Source organism: Chiloscyllium plagiosum, unplaced genomic scaffold (genome assembly GCF_037043375.1).
Source record: "Chiloscyllium plagiosum isolate Xiang-an unplaced genomic scaffold, Cpla_swu_hap1 HiC_scaffold_30, whole genome shotgun sequence".
Taxonomy (NCBI): Eukaryota; Metazoa; Chordata; class Chondrichthyes; order Orectolobiformes; family Hemiscylliidae; genus Chiloscyllium; species Chiloscyllium plagiosum.
In genome coordinates, this window is record NW_028270168.1 from 24,721,224 (window position 1) to 24,738,089 (window position 16,866).

A 16,866-nucleotide genomic window follows, 5' to 3' on the forward strand; every position below is an offset into this window, starting at 1 on the left:
GTAACCCCAAATGGGCACTATCAATTCAAAGTCATGCCCTTTGGAATGAAGAATGCACCTGCCACATTCCAAAGACTCGTGAACAGAGTTGTGGCTGGGTTAACAAATGGTGCAGCATTTGGACGATGTTGTGATCTTTAGTAATTCCTGGAAAGGTCACATGGTACAGTTGGCAGAGCTCCTTGAACAACTACAAGAAGCAAAACTGGTAATAAACTTTAACAAAACTGAATTTGCGAAAGCAGAGGTGATGTTCTTGGGACATAACATTGGTTATGGACAGTTGACCCCACGAAATCCAAAGACGAAGGCCATTGAGGAATTTCCACAACCAACCTCAAAGAAAGAGGTGTTTCAATTTTTGTGACTAAGCGGATTCAGTTGGAAGTTTGTTCTAAACCTCAGCAATGTAGTAACACCGATAATAGATTTTCTGAAGAAGAACACAAGCTTTTGATATACAGAACAATGCCAGGAGGCATTCGACCAGTTAAAAACAATATTAACCACGCACCAGTTTCAGCTACACCAAACCTTTCAAAATCCTGCAAAGTTCCCATCAATACTCGTGACATAGGAGTTGGAGCTGTACTGCTACAGGAAGATGAGGATGGGATTGAACTGCCAATTGGTTACTTTTCAAAGAAACTCAACATCCATCAGAAGAAATACTCCACGATTGAAAAAGAACTATTGAGTTTGGTACGGGCTTTATAACATTTTAATGTGTACGTCACGAACAATGTGTCGGAGACGGTTGTGTACCCAGATCACAATCCACTTACATTCTTGGAACAATTTAAAGACGAGAATATGAAACTATTTCTTTGCAGTTTCATGTCACAGACTTTTAAATTACAAATCGTACATGTTGCGGGTTGTAAGAATGTAATCTCAGATGAGTTATCACGGATTTAATTGATGAAGTATAGATGAGATAGGTATCTATTCAATGCTTTATATATGTGGAAAGAAGTTAATATGACCTTAGATTAAAGTTATGTGTATGTCACGGTAATGTGGTTAAGCAATAGAGAGAGGAAAAAAATGAATGCATCTTTTCATTGTGCTGGTTCATTTTTCCTTAAGGGGGAGGTGTTATGAAGGTGTAGGTGTGTACTGTACCTTTGAGAGAGAGAGGAAGCTAACAAGGACTGACTGGAAGCACTGAGTGTGCTGAACAATTTAACAGTGTAACATTTGATTGAAACAAATAGCTGGAGTTGCATTGCCATGGAACAAAAACAAATTCAAATTTGGCCAATCAGTTTAAATTATGCCCAGATCTCAAAATTCAACGGAATTTGATTTTTACTGTATGGGATCACATCAAGCCAATGAAATGATCCGAAGTTTTGGACATTTTGAACAGTTAGGGGGAGAACTGGCAAGAGCAGCCAAGCACCAAGACTGCCAGCAGAATAGCTCTCTGAAAGGGACCTATCCATAAGAAATTTGTGCAGCTGAATACCGAAGATAACCCTGGAAAATACAGAGGAAAATTGACAATGCTGGCTGGTTTTGAAAAGTGGATTTTTAAAAAAAATCTTAATCAGGGTTATTTTTGTTTCAATCGGACCAGTATTGTAGAGTGGGAGGTAAAAGATAGGTTTAAGAGAAAGCAGTTGCAAATAGTTGTTGTTTTAATGTTCTCTGTAGGACTTAAAAGAATAAAATTGCTAATTTTTACTTTAAATAGTAAAATCTGGAGTAGTTCTTTGCCTCTTGAAAGTTAACAGATTACAGTGCGAAGTGGGTTAAATGAGCAGAGGGGTTTACCCCGTGTTGTGAACAAGATAGAGAAGTTAAGGCACCTTTTTCCAATCTGTTTTTCTATTAATTAACAATTTTACATCTCCCTGGTTCAGGAACAACTTGGATGCAGCAGATTATGAGTCTGATTTTATGCAATGACAATGATTCGAAAAAAGTGATAAACCTCTACGAGAGAGCCCCATGGATGGAGAGTGTTCGATTCAACCTTGAAATCATGGACTATCAGATATTGACAACACACTTAAATTACCAAATGGTGCCAAACTGTGTGAAAAACAAAATGTTCAAGGTGTGTTTGAAACTAACTTTAAATATAATTGCAGTTCAATAAGATATTTGGTATAGTGAAATTGTACTTACCTGTTTCACTCAATCTTTCAGATTAAGTTCAAATATACAGAAAATAAGCTCTAACCATACAAGATCTCTAATTTCTAGCAGCATATTAGTTATATTTCTTTCATGAACGTGATTTTTTTTTCTCAAGTAAGTAAAAACCTAAAACTATCATTCTATTGTGGCTAAGTATAGAGTGGCTCAATGTGGCTCAACCCCCAGTATGGAACTTGTCTATGCTAGAGACATTTCCTCAGTGTTACTCACTCAACTGAAGTGCAGTAACTTACTAAGTTAGCTCAGCCAATATATTTTACTTCATTTGTATAAATTAAAAGTTGAGCCATGGTTGTGGCATTAACATTTAAGATGTCTTAAAGGGAGGCAATTTCCTTGAATGTACTGTTCTTTACTCTCAGACTATCAACTTCTAAACAGATCAAGAGTCCTTGGTTCAAATGTCACCTGGTCCAGAGTTGTGCTGAAAAATGTGTTGCTGGAAAAGCGCAGCAGGTCAGGCAGCAACCAAGGAGCAGGAGAATCGACGTTTCGGGCATAAGCCCTTCTTCAGGAATGAGAAGGGTGTGCAAACAGGCTAAGATAAAAGGTAGGGAGGAGGGACTTGCGGGAGGGGCATTGGGAATGCGATAGGTGGAAGGAGGTTAAGGTGAGGATGATAGGCCGGAGAGGGGGTGGCGACGGAGAGGTTGGGAAGAAGATTGCAGGTCAAGAAGGCGGTGCTGAGTCTGAGTGTTGGGACTGAGATAAGGTGGGAGGAGGGGAAATGAGGAAACTGGAGAAATCGGCATTCATCCCTTGTGGTTGGAGGGTTCCTAGGCAGAAGATGAGGCGCTCTTCCCCCAGGCGTCGTGTTGCCATGGTCTGGCGATGGAGAAGGCCAAGGACCTGCATGTCCTTGGCGGAGTGGGAGGGGGAGTTAAAGTGTTCAGCCATGGGGCGGTTGGGTTGGTTGGTGCGGGTGTCCCAGAGGGGTTCTCTGAAAAGTTCCGCAAGTAGGCGGCCTGTCTCCCCAATGTAGAGGAGGCCACATCGGGTGCAGCAGATGCAGTAAATGATGTGTGTGGAGGTGCAGGTGAATTTGTGACGGATATGGAAGGATCCCTTGGGGATTACACTTCCTCCCACCCTGCCCCCTGTAAAAAGGCCATCCCATATTCCCAATTCCTTCGCCTCCGCTGCATCTGCTCCCAGGAGGACCAATTCCAATACCAAATTTCCCCTCAGACGTGGTTGACTATGCTCTCCACTGCATCTCCTCCACTTCCCGCTCCTCTGCCCTTGAACCCCGCCCCTCCAATTACCACCAGGACAGAATCCCACTGGTCCTCACCTACCACCCCACCAACCTCCAGATACATCATATCATCCTTCGTCATTTTCGCCACCACCAAGGATATATTTCCCTCCCCTCCCCTATCAGTGTTCTGGAAAGACCACTCCCTCCGCGACTCCCTCGTCAGGTCCATTTCCCCCACCAACCCAACCTCCACTCCCGACACCTTCCCCTGCAACCACAAGAAATGCAAAACTTGTGCCCACACCTCTCCCCTCACTTCCCTCCAAGGCCCCAAGGGATCCTTCCATATCCGTCACAAATTCACCTGCACCTCCACACACATCATTTACTGCATCCGCTGCACCCGATGTGGCCTCTTCTACACTGGGGAGACAGGCCGCCTACTTGCGGAACGTTTCAGAGAACCCCTCTGGGACACCCGCACCAACCAACCCAACCGCCCCGTGGCTGAACACTTTAACTCCCCCTCCCACTCCGCCAAGGACATGCAGGTCCTTGGCCTCCTCCATCGCCAGACCATGGCACCATGACGCCTGGAGGAAGAGCACCTCATCTTCTGCCTAGGAACCCTCCAACCACAAGGGATGAATGCAGATTTCTCCAGCTTCCTCATTTCCCCTCACCCCACCTTATCTCAGTCTCAACACTCGGACTCAGTACCGCCTTCTTGACCTGCAATCTTCTTCCCGACCTCTCCGCCCCCACCCCCTCTCCGGCCTATCACCCTCACCTTCCACCTATCGCATTCCCAACGCCCCTCCCCCAAGTCCCTCCTCCCTACCTTTATCTTATCCTGCTTGGCACACTCTCTTCATTCCTGAAGAAGAGCTTATGCCCGAAAAGTTGATTCTCCTGCTTCTTGGATGCTGCCTGACCTGCTGCGCTTTTCCAGCAACACATTTTTCAGCTCTGATCTCCAGCATCTGCAGTCCTCACTTTCTCCTGGTCCAGAGCTGTGTCTGAACAGATTCATAAACCAGCTTGTACCGTGTGGTTGAATAGTTGGCACTTTCGATTACCCTCTGGCAATGTCGTAGGCCTTGCAAAGCTCCTGTAGGATCTTGCTTTTGAAATTGCATTCCTGATTGTTGTGAATCCAACATGGAACTCTGAAACAGAGAAACCACTCACACAGTAATATTTTGGCAATAATTTAGGCTCTCTGTCATAGGTGGGAATGTCCTGTACAAACTTGAAGACATTCATATGTATGAGAATCTGCTTGGCCCTGTTAATTGCTGGGGTCAAAGTCTGGAAAATCCACTGCAAGGACCTCTTGAGGTCTTTTGATCACCAGGGATCCCATGCCAGGATGAGGTTGATTGCTGCTTGGCAAAAGTATACCTCTCTCAACTTCATCAGTATTCCTCAATATCAGCAGCCATCCAGAAGCAGTAACACTGCTCTCTGATCAGGGCAGTAATTTTTCCCATTGCTTGGTGTTGTGCTTGATCATGAACCCCAATTAACTCTTGCCACTTGAGGCTTTTAGGAAGCATGAGCTGCATCACCGCTCTCTGTGTCATGGAGCAGCCTTCAGAAATCTTATTGCTCTTGTCTGAACCTTTTCAGGATCTCAACAGCATTTGTGCCTGTTTGGATTCCTTCATCAGCTGGCATCAGATTGGCAGCTGTTGAGCCTTCTTGTTGTGGTGTGGTCAAAGTCAATCAGCTGAGTTGTCTGAGGCCTTTTTGAGAGAGATGTCAAAAACAAAACTATTCCTGGCTCTACCTCGGTTTGGATCTCACTCATATGTGCATTGAAGGGACTTGGCTGAATTGTAACCTGTATGTCAGAGGGAATGCTTTTGACTTTGTTCATTGGCTGCTTTTGACTTTGTTCATTGGCAGAGTACCAGCCTCCAGCCTTCAATTAGCCCCAGGTTGTTCTTCCGGTGGGGAGTCTTACGGTGAATGGTCTCAACATTTGCATTGTAATTTGCCTAAACTGTACTGGAGCTTGAATTGAAACTAATCATGTTTAGTGGCCCATTTGCAATTAACAGCAACCAGCAAGCAGAATGTCTGAGTCTCCTTAAACATGGGGTTCCACCTTGTGCAAGATTTTAATTTGCTGCCAGTATGCCCACTGTTGAAGGTTTTGTCTCCTGTAAGATAGTGCTCGATCTTCATTCTTTTTGTTTTATGCAGAGGTGTGAAGTTAAAGGGAAGCTACCTTTTTTACAGTTGTTAAGATAGAGTTTTCTAAACACCCGCCATGCTGATGACAAGGCTGTCAGCTGGAAAGTGCAGGCCAAGGGCAAAAAAAAAGCTAAATAGTGCAAATGACCTCCAAAGGTTTGACATCACCTCCCATGGAGTGATGAAATACTCTGAGAACAAGACTTGTGAGCAAAGCTCTTTTACATAAGTTAGGAAGCAATGTCACATGTTAGTATTTAAAGCCATTCTTGCCTGTCAATTGTTCAGCCCTGTTAATCCCCACTGCTTTACCTGGGACTTTCAGGTGGTCCTGGAAAGCTGTGTGCATAGAGCTGAAGACCAAATCCAAGGTTATAACTCATTCTAATTGCATGTCAACATGTTAAAATATCATTTATGATTGAGCAATGGCCACATTAGCAAAGATGCTTTGGTTAAATGCAAAAATCTCCAAGTTCCTGCCTGTTTCTTGGCATGCCACAGATTTCTGTTCACTTTAATTTGCTCTTCGCAAAAACACTCATCTACATTGGGTGGCTAATATTTCTCCAATAACTTGGTTTGCACTTAGTTCTCAAATTTACTGATAAGACCAAATTATCTGGTCGAAAGTCCTTCCCAACAGACCATGGATGTATCAACACCACAAAGAGTTTAACTGGTTCAAGAATATGGTAAAAACAATGACTGCAGATGCTGGAAACCAGAATTTGGATTAGTGGTCTGGAAGAGCACAACAGTTCAGGCAGCATCCGAGGAGCAGCAAAATTGACGTTTCGGACAAAAGCCCTTCATCAGGAATAAAGGCAGAGAGCCTGAACGTGTAGAGATAAGCTAGAGGAGGGTGGGGGTGGGGAGAAAGTAGCATGGAGTACAATAGGTGAGTGGGGGAGGGGATGAAGGTGACAGGTCAGGGAGGAGGGTGAAGTGGATAGGTGGAAAAGGAGATAGGCAGGTAGGACAAGTCATGGGGACAGTGCTGAGCTGGAAGCTTGGAACTAGGGTGAGGTGGGGGGGAAGGTGAAATGAGGAAACTGTTGAAGTCCACATTGATGCCCTGGGGTTGAAGTGTTCCAAGACAGAAAATGAGGCGTTCTTCCTCCCGGCGTCTGGTGGTGAGGGAGCGGCAGTAAAGGAGGCCCAGGACCTCCATGTCCTCGGCAGAGTGGGAGGGGGAGTTGAAATGTTGGGCCACAGGGCGGTGTGGTTGATTGGTGCGGGTGTCCCAGAGATGTTCCCTGAAGCACTCTGCTAGGAGGCGTCCAGTCTCCCCAGTGTAGAGGAGACCGCATCGGGAGCAACGGATGCAATAAATGATCATCGTGGTTGTGCAGGTAAAACTTTGATGGATATGGAAGGCTCCTTTAGGGCCTTGGATGGAGGTGAGGGAGGAGGTGTGGCGGAAATGTCGGTGGATAATTTGGTTTATGCGAAACCAAATCATTTGCCCACATTTCCGCCACCTCCAAAAATACCCCACCACCAGGGATATATTTCCCTCCCCACCCCTTTCCGCCTTCCGCAAAGACCGTTCCCTCCGTGACTACCTGGTCAGGTCCACGCCGCCCCTACAAACTACCCTCCCATCCTGGCACCTTCCCCTACCACCGCAGGAACTGCAAAACCTGCACCCACACCTCCTCCCTCACCTCCATCCAAGGCCCTCAAGGAGCCTTCCACAGCCATCAAAGTCTTACTTGCACATCCACTAATATCGTTTATTACATCCATTGCTCCCGATGCGGTCTCCTCTACACTGGGGAGACTGGATGCCTCCTAGCAGAGCGCTTTAGGGAACATCTCCAGGACACTCGCAGCAATCAACCACACCACCCTGTGACCCAAAATTTCAACTCCCCCTCCCACTCTGCCATGGAAATGGAGGTCCTGGGCCTCCTTCACCACCGCTCCCACACCACCAGATGCCTGGAGGTCCAGAACCTGCATGTCCTTGATGGAGTAGGAGGGAGAGTTGAAGTGTTCAGCCACAGAGGGGTGTGGTTGGTGGGTTCGAGTGTCCCAGAGATGTTCTCTGAAATGATCTGCAAGAAGGCGTCCTGTCTGCTTGATGTACAGTAGACCACACCAGGTGCAACAGATGCAGTAGCTGACATTGGTAGAAGTACAGATAAGTTTCTGACAGATGTGGAAGGATCCCTTGGGGCTTTGGACGGAGGTAAGGGAGGTGGTGTGGGCGTAGGTTTTGCACTTCTTGCAGTGGCAGGAAAAGGTGCCAGGAGTGGGGTGTGGGCTGGTGGGGGTGCGTAGACCTGACAAGGGAGTCGCAGAGAGAATGGTCTTTTCAGAACGTTGACGGGGGTGGGGACGGAAATATATCTCTGTTTGTGGGGTCCGTTTGGAGGTGGCAGAAGTGATGGAGGATGATGCATGGTATGCGGAGGTTGGTGGGATGGAAGGTGAGGACGAGGGGGGTTTTGTCCATGTTGCATTGGGAGGGGTGGGTTTTAAGGGCAATGGTGCGTGAAGTGGAGGAGATATGCTGGAGGGCATCGTCAACCACGTGGGAAGGGATGTTGCAATCGTGGAAGAAGGAGGCCATCTGGGACTATGTATGCATTCAAAGAGAGGAAAAGAAAATGTAATTGAATGACCATCTAAAAAATCATGTCATAAATTGGACGAAGTATATATGAAGAAGCAGAAGAAACGTATAAAGCTGATGATAGTTTTGGTAGAGATCTAAGTGAGAAGGGAAGCTTGGAGATATTTCTCATTTTCAGACTGCAAAAGAGTCATAGAGATGAAAAACACAGAAACAGACCCTTCAGTCCCACCCATCCAAGCAGACCAGATATCCCAACCCAATCTAGTTCCACCTGCCAGCACTTAGCCCGTAAAATATTTTTTTGATATTTTATCTTACAAAGGAATGTTACAAAGTGAAACAACTGGAGGTGGTAAATTTCAAAAGATACTTTCCATTTAATTTGGAGTAGAATAAGCAGTCACAAGTTTAAAATAGACAATGATAAATTTAGAGGTAAAAACAATGACTGCAGATGCTGGAAACCAGATTCTGGATCAGTGGTGCTGGAAGAGCACAGCAATTCAGGCAGCATCCGAAGACAGGCAAAATCGACGTTTCGGGCAAAAGCCCTTCATCAGGAGTAAAGGCAGAGAGCCTGAAGCGTGGAGAGATAAGCTAGAGGAGGGTGGGGGTGGGGAGAGAGTGGCATAGAGTACAATAGGTCAGTGGGGAAGGAGATGAAGGTGATAGGTCAGGGAGGAGAGGGTGGAGTGGATAGGTGGAAAAGGAGCTGGGCAGGTCGGACAAGTCCGGACAGGTCAGGGGATCGCGTTGCTGGAGGTTAGAAGCTAGGATGAGGTGGGGGAAGGGGAAATGAGGAAACTGTTGAAATCCACATTGATGCCCTGGGGTTGAAGTGTTCCGAGGCGGAAGATGAGGCGTTCTTCCTCCAGGCGTCTGGTGGTGAGGGAGCGGCGGTGGAGGAGGCCCAGCACCTCCATATCCTCGGCAGAGTGGGAGGGGGAGTTGAAATGTTGAGCCACTGGGCGATTTGGTTGATTGGTGCGGGTGTCTCGGAGATGTTCCCTAAAGCGCTCTGCTAGGAGGCGCCCAGTCTCCCCAATGTAGAGGAGACCGCATCGGGAGCAACGGATACAATAGATGATATTAGTGGATGTGCAGGTAAAACTTTGATGGATGTGGAAAGCTCCTTTGGGGCCTTGGATAGAGGTGAGGGAGGAGGCGTGGGCGCAGGTTTTACAGTTCCTGCGGTGGCAGGGGAAAGTGCCAGGATGGGAGGGTGGGTCGTAGGGGGGCGTGGACCTGACCAGGTAGTCACGGAGGGAACGGTCTTTGCGGAAGGCGGAGATGGTGAAGGTGGTTAAAGATGCCCTCCAACGGATCTCATCCACATCCCGCACCTCCGCCCTCAGACCCAACCCCTCCAACCGCAACAAGGACAGAACGCCCCTGGTGCTCACCTTCCACCCTACCAACCTTCGCATAAACCAAATCATCCGCCGACATTTCCGCCACCTCCAAACAGACCCCACCACCAGGGATATATTTCCCTCCCCACCCCTCTCCGCCTTCCGCAAAGACCGTTCCCTCCGTGACTACCTGGTCAGGTCCACGCCCCCCTACGACCCACCCTCCCATCCTGGCACTTTCCCCTGCCACCGCAGGAACTGTAAAACCTGCGCCCACACCTCCTCCCTCACCTCTATCCAAGGCCCCAAAGGAGCTTTCCACATCCATCAAAGTTTTACCTGCACATCCACTAATATCATCTATTGTATCCGTTGCTCCCGATGCGGTCTCCTCTACATTGGGGAGACTGGGCGCCTCCTAGCAGACCGCTTTAGGGAACATCTCCGAGACACCCGCACCAAACAACCAAATTTCCCAGTGGCTCAACATTTCAACTCCCCCTCCCACTCTGCCGAGGATATGGAGGTGCTGGGCCTCCTCCACCGCCGCTCCCTCACCACCAGACGCCTGGAGGAAGAACGCCTCATCTTCCGCCTCGGAACACTTCAACCCCAGGGCATCAATGTGGATTTCAACAGTTTCCTCATTTCCCCTTCCCCCACCTCATCCTAGCTTCTAACCTCCAGCAACTCGATCCCCTGACCTGTCCGGACTTGTCCGACCTGCCCAGCTCCTTTTCCACCTATCCACTCCACCCTCTCCTCCCTGACCTATCACCTTCATCTCCTTCCCCACTGACCTATTGTACTCTATGCCACTCTCTCCCCACCCCCACCCTCCTCTAGCTTATCTCTCCACGCTTCAGGCTCTCTGCCTTTATTCCTGATGAAGGGCTTTTGCCCGAAACGTCGATTTTGCCTGTCTTCGGATGCTGCCTGAATTGCTGTGCTCTTCCAGCACCACTGATCCAGAATGATAAATTTAGGACAGACCAGAGGAAATATTTTTCACACACAGTCACTAAAAAGACTGGCAGTCACTTGGATGCTGTGTGGCTCTTTCTGGCTGCCAGAAGAAAAATCTCCTTCCTAATCTATATGTTGTGATCAGGGAAATGACTTTTAACGGCTTATTATCCTCTACACACAGTGATGATTGTGCAGTAAAAGGCGTTATTTATGCATTCTGTCACAATACAATTAAGATGTGAAAAAGGTATAGAAGTATTGAATCAAAGTAAGAGGAATGAAACAAGCACTGAGAAACCAAGTGCACTAAATCTAATTAAAAATCAAGAACTGCAAATTAGAAAGAAAAAACAGAAATTGCTGGAAAAGCTCATCAGGTCTGTCAGCAACTGTGGAGAGAAATCAGAATTAACGTTTCAGGTCCAGTTCTGAGCAAGGACCCAAATTGTTAACTGATTTCCCTCCACGGATACTGCCAGACCTGCTGAGCTTTTCCAGCAATTTTTGCTTTTGCACTAAACCTAATTGTTTGGATTGATTATTGCCCAGTATAGGCATTACGAAATGAGCAGCAGCTGACAACTAATTTGTATTTGTTCTTGTTATTGTTTCCCATCCAGATCATTTATGTCACCAGAAATCCCAAGGATGTGATTGTGTCATCATATCACTTTCACAAATATAGTCGTTTCTTGGAGGCACCAAAGAATTTTCAGGATTTCTTAGAGAATTTTGTTGAAGGGAATGGTATGTTTTTTTTTGAAAAGTTTTGTTTGGACTTATCAAATATTTTAAATAATCAAATTGTTTAAGATTCTCTGAGCTAGAAATTCAGCTCCAAAAGCCAAAACCTTCAGAGGGATGAACACAGCTCTTTGAGCTGCTCCTGATGTGGTCCTACTCTACTCCGTATACAGGAATGAACATACGTGCATAGACCTGAAGCCTCCCAGCTCGTCATATCATGACATCAAACAGCTGTTCCAGCTTTCTCCGCCATATTTGTTGAAACGGTCCATTTTCCACAAACTTCAGCATATGTTTCGAGTGTCAACCAACAACAAATGATGAGGACGGCTTGGGTGGGGAGTATGTCGACTTATAAAGCAAAATGATATGATGGTATTACAGGGAAATTATAGTGACAATGGTATCCAGCGTGGGACAGAGTGTACAAGCATTTAAAAGTAAGCAACTATGGTCAAAGAAGAGACAGCTGGCAAAAAGACAAAATTAATGGCTGTTTACTTAAATGCATATAGTTGTTGTGTCCCCATAGTCTTCGCAGACCATAGGGGCTCTCTTATTACAAAGAAGCAACAGGTGGTGATTTAACCTGAGTGCCCCCAGACCTCAGGCGAGAGAAGAGGTTGGAAAGGATAGTCCTTCATGGTAACCTCAAACTAGCGATGGGAGTTGAATACACACTGTTAGCATCACACTGGTCTGTAAACGCACAATCCTGCCAACTGAGCTAAACCGATGCCCTTATTATATCCTGATTAATTCTGTTCAGAACACCAACTGTTAGAAGGCCTGCAGAAAACTACCACTTAGTGTCTTCTTTCCCTTGTTAATTCCTCCCTCCATCCATGTAAGTTTGATACCATCCAATCCTAGAGAATTTCCTGTTACTACATTTATCATTCGTGTACTATCAAACAAGTCTCACCAACGTGGGCAGCACAGTGACAGTGGTTAGCACTGCTGCCTCACAGCACCAGAGACCTGGGTTCAATTCCTGCCTCAGGCGACTGACTGTGTGGAGTTTGCACATTCTCCCCGTGTCTGCGTGGGTTTCCTCTGGGTGCTCTGAAGGGCCTGTTTCCACACTGTAAGTAATCTAACCTCCCTTCCTGTCTGACCTTTCAATAGGCAGCTACGGCTGAATATTTAGTTTGTAGCTTTGATCTCCATGCAACAATGTCTCTGTAATTATTGTTGGATCATACACGTTAACGTCTATTTGTAGCATTAATTCATTTCTTTTCTTCAAAATACTATGTGCATTGGGAATTAGTTGGCTGGATTGTGGGTTTACAGAGCAGTGTGATGCCAACAGTGTGGGTTCAATTCCCATCACCAGTTTGAGGTTACCATGAAGGATTCTCCTTCTCAACCTCTTCTCTCGCCTGAGATCTGGGAACACTTAGGTTAAATCACCACCAGTCACTTCTCTATAATCCAAGCAAGGGAATAAATGGATCCTGATTAACCAAGGAAGTTAAGGTTAGTATCTGAGTGAAAGACAATGTGGTGAACCACAGGATTGGGAAAGTTTAAAAGGCCAAAAAATAATTTAGGGAGAAAATGAACCGAGGGCAAATTAGCAAGTAATGTAAAAGGAAATAATAAAAGCTTTTTTTAAATATGTTTTAAAAAAGGCCCTTTTCTCTAAGAAGACTAGAAAAATAAGAATGGGGAACCAAGAAATGGCTCAGGAGTTGAATAATGCTTTGTGACAATCTTCACAGTAGAAGACATGAATAGCATTCCCAAAATGTGAAATAATCAAAGGCTAAAATATCACATAATAACTATCAGAGTCAAAGAGTATGGTGCTGGAAACGCACAGCAGGTCAGGTAGCATCTGAGGAGCAGGAGAATCGACATTTCGGGCATGTGCCCTTCATCATGAATGAGGCTTGGGGGGCAGGGGCTGAGAGATAAATGGGATTGGGGTGGGGGCGAAGGTAGCTGGAATGCAATAGATAGATGAAGGCAGGGGAGAAGATGATAGGTTGGAGATGAGGGTGGAGTGGACAGATGAGAAAGATGATGGATAGTCAAGAGGGCAGTGCCGAGTTGGAGGCTTGGGACTGATCTAAGTGGGGGAAAGGGAAATTAAGAAACTAGTGATATCCACATTATTCCCATGTGTTTGTAGGTCCCAAGGCGGAAGATGAGGCATTCTTCCCCCAGGTGTCGGGTGGTAAGGGTGTGGTGATGGAAGAGGCCCAGTGACCTGCATGTCCTTGGTGGTGGAAGGGTGGGGTTGAAGTGTTCAGTGACAGAGCGGTGGAACTGATTGGGGCGGATGTCCCAGAGATGATCCGCAAGTTGGTGTCCTGTCTCCCTGTTGTAGAGAAGATCACATCGGGTGCAATGGATACAGTAGATGATGTGTGTGGAAGTACGGGTAAATTACTGTTAGATGTGGAAGGATCCTTTGAGGCCTTGGACAGAGGTGAGGAAGGAGGTCTGAGTACGTACTTTGCACTTCCTGCGGTGGCAGTGGAAGGTGCTGGGAATGGGGTGAAAGCTGGTGGGGGGAGGGGGGACTTGGATCTGACAAGGGAGTCACGGAGGGAATGGTCTCTCCAGAATGCTGATAGGGACAGGGAGGGAAATGTATCGCTAGCAGTGGAATCTGTAGGTGATGGAAGTGGTGGAGGATGATGCAATGTATATGGAGGTTGGTGGGGTGGAAGGTGAGGACTGAGGATGGGGTGGGTTCAGTCCTTGTTGCATTGGGAGGGGTTGGGCTCAAGTGCAGAGGTGCGGGAAGTGGAGGGGATGAGGTGGAGGGCATTATTGACCACATGGGAGAGGAAATTGTAATCTTTGAAGCAGGAGGGCATCTGGGATTTTCTATGCTGGAATTGGTCATCCTGGGAACAGATGCTGCAGAGCACAGAGGAATTGGTAATAGGGGATGGTGTTTTTACAGGAGGCAGAGCGGACGAGGTGTAGTTCAGGTAGCTGTAGGAGTCTATGGATTTGTAGTAAACATCTGTGTTTAGTCAGTCGCTGCAATGGAGATGGAGAGGTCCAGGAAGGGGAGGGAGGTGTCTGAGATACTCCAAGTGCATTTGAAGTTGGGGCGGAAGGTAGTTGTGAAGTTGATGAACTGTTCAAGCTTCTCATGAGAGCACGAGGTAGCACTGCTACAATCATTGATGTAGTGGAGGAAAAGGTGGGGAAGGGAACTGATGGGTGCAAGGATTTCAAAGGAAGTAGCCACAGAGATAGTGGACATACTGGTAGTAGTTGAACAGGAATTTATAGGTTCTGCAATAGAAAACTGCCGGTGGAAACACTTATTCAAAAACGGAAGGAGAGGGAAAAAAAAAACAGACAACTATCTCCCAGTTAGCTTAACACTGGTTTCCTCTTCGGTACTTTGACATCTCCATGGCCTCTATCCTCCATTTCTCTTACATCCCTCTGCTGGCCATATCTTCGATTCTTGTTGACTGCTGATGGCAAAACAGGTACATATTCTCCTTGTTATACCTTCATTTAGATCTCTAGTTCACTTTATCATCATTAGCAATCTTATGTTTTGCTGGGGATCGCCTCACAATCTGTCGCACCCAAAACTGCTCCCCCTCTGCCAACATCCTGGCAACCCCAACTTTCCAGTTCCTTTCATTTCTGAAGAAGAGTAATATTGGTCTCGAATCATCTCAGTTTTCTCTCACCACAGATGCTGCCAGATCTGCTCAGTTTACCTAGCTCTTTTTTTTATTTCAGATTTCCAACATCTGCAGTATTTTACTTTTATTCCAAAACTTTAACTGTCATTGGGCAAACAATAAAGTCTTTTGTGTAATACGAGAGGGTTTAGAAATACACGATATATCCAAGCACAGTCAGCATGTCTTCACGAGATGAAAATGATGCCTGGGAAATTTATTAGTGTGCTTTCTCGAGGTAACAAGCAGGTGAGATAAAAGGGAACCAGTAGATCTGACATTTTTGGGATTCAAAAAGGCATTCAATAAGGCACAGCACATATAAGGCCACTCAATAAGAGCCATGGTATTGGAGATAGTGCATCAGCATGAACAGATGAGTGGCTAATAAAATACATTGCAATAAAGGAAGCATTTATAGAATCGTAACTTGTGAAAAGTTGAGCGGCACAGGATCAGTACTAACCACAATTATTTACAATAAATATTAACAGACATGCAATGACAGAAGTGAATGTTTGTGGATGACTCACTATATTTATTCTTTTTTGAAGTGTTTTTTGGATCTTGGTTTGAACATATCAGAGACTGGCACAGTCATAAAGATGAACTCAACATCTTGTTTGTGGCATATGAGGATATGAAAAATGTAAGTTTTATTTGTTTATGTTTGGAACTAAAGATGATGAATAAATCATGAACTATGTGGACCCAAAACAATTAAAGCAGGGAATGTGTCATTAAATTTTCAGAGTCCAGGTTTTCTATAAATCAGAATGTTTACTTTGAAGAACATGCTCAAAATTCTAAGTATGCAAATTGAATGGGCAATTCTATTTTGGACAGGCAACATCTGCCGACCAAACTAGCAACCAGTGCTCCCAACCCATTAATGAATGAATGAAAGAAAGTCAGAATGGCTATCATTTTGGGAAAAGTGGGAGCTGTTTTCTTCAAACTATCTCACTAGAAGAGATATTTGGCAGCATGTTTAGTTGACAGTGCTGCTGGTTAAACAATAACCGAGGAGGAAATCAGCAAATCTTTTCCACATAGAATCATAGAGATGTACAGCACGCAAACAGACCCTTCGGTCCAACCCATCCATGCCGACCAGATATCCCAACCCAATCTAGCCCCACCTGCCAGCACCCAGCTCATATCCCTCCAAACACTTCCTATTCATATACCCATCCAAATGCCTTTTAAATGTTGCAATTGTACTAGCTTCCACCACTTCCTCTGGCAGCTTATTCCATACACGTACCACCCTCTGCGTGAAAAGATTGCCACTTAGGTCTCTTTTATATCTTTCTCCTCTCACCCTAACCCTATTCCCTCTCGGCCTGGACTCCCCACACCATGAAAAAGACATTGTCTATTTATCCTATCCATGCCCCTCATAATTTTATAAACCTCGAATAAAGTCACCCCTTCATCTCTGACACTCCAGGGAAAACAGCCCCAGCCTGTTCAGCCTCTCCCTACAGCACAAATCCTTCAACCCTGGCAGCATCCTTCTAAATCTTTTCTGAACCCTTTCAAGTTTCACAACACCTTTCCAATAGGAAGGAGACCAGAATTACACGGAATATTCCAACAGTGGTCTAACCAATGTCCTGTATAGCCACAACATGACCTTGCAACTCCTGTACTCAATATTCTGACCAACAAAGGAAAGCACACCAAATGCCTTCTTCACTATCCTATCTACCTGCGACTCTACTTTCAAGGAGCTATGAACCTGCACTTCAAGGTCTCTTTGTTCAGCAACATTCCCTAGGACCTTACCATTAAGTGAATAAGTCCTGCGAAGATTTGCTTTCCAAAAATGCAGCACCTCACATTTATCTAAATTAAACTCCATCTGCCACTTCTCAGCCCATTGGCCCATCTGATCAAGATCCTTTGTAATCTGAGGTAACCTTCTTCGCTATCCACTACACCTCCAATTTTGGTGTCATCTGC

General features: G+C 45.7%; 1 protein-coding gene across 2 annotated transcripts in view; it reads left to right on the plus strand.

Moving 5' to 3' along the window:
* Positions 1-16,866, plus strand: part of LOC122563631 (amine sulfotransferase-like) — a 42,856-nt gene that overhangs the window by 16,230 nt on the left and 9,760 nt on the right. For both annotated transcript variants that reach the window (XM_043717619.2, XM_043717618.2), the window contains exons 3-5: positions 1,869-2,065; positions 11,101-11,227; positions 15,453-15,547. In XM_043717619.2, the coding sequence (XP_043573554.2) occupies positions 1,869-2,065; positions 11,101-11,227; positions 15,453-15,547 (419 nt within the window). The remainder of the gene's footprint in view (positions 1-1,868; positions 2,066-11,100; positions 11,228-15,452; positions 15,548-16,866) is intronic.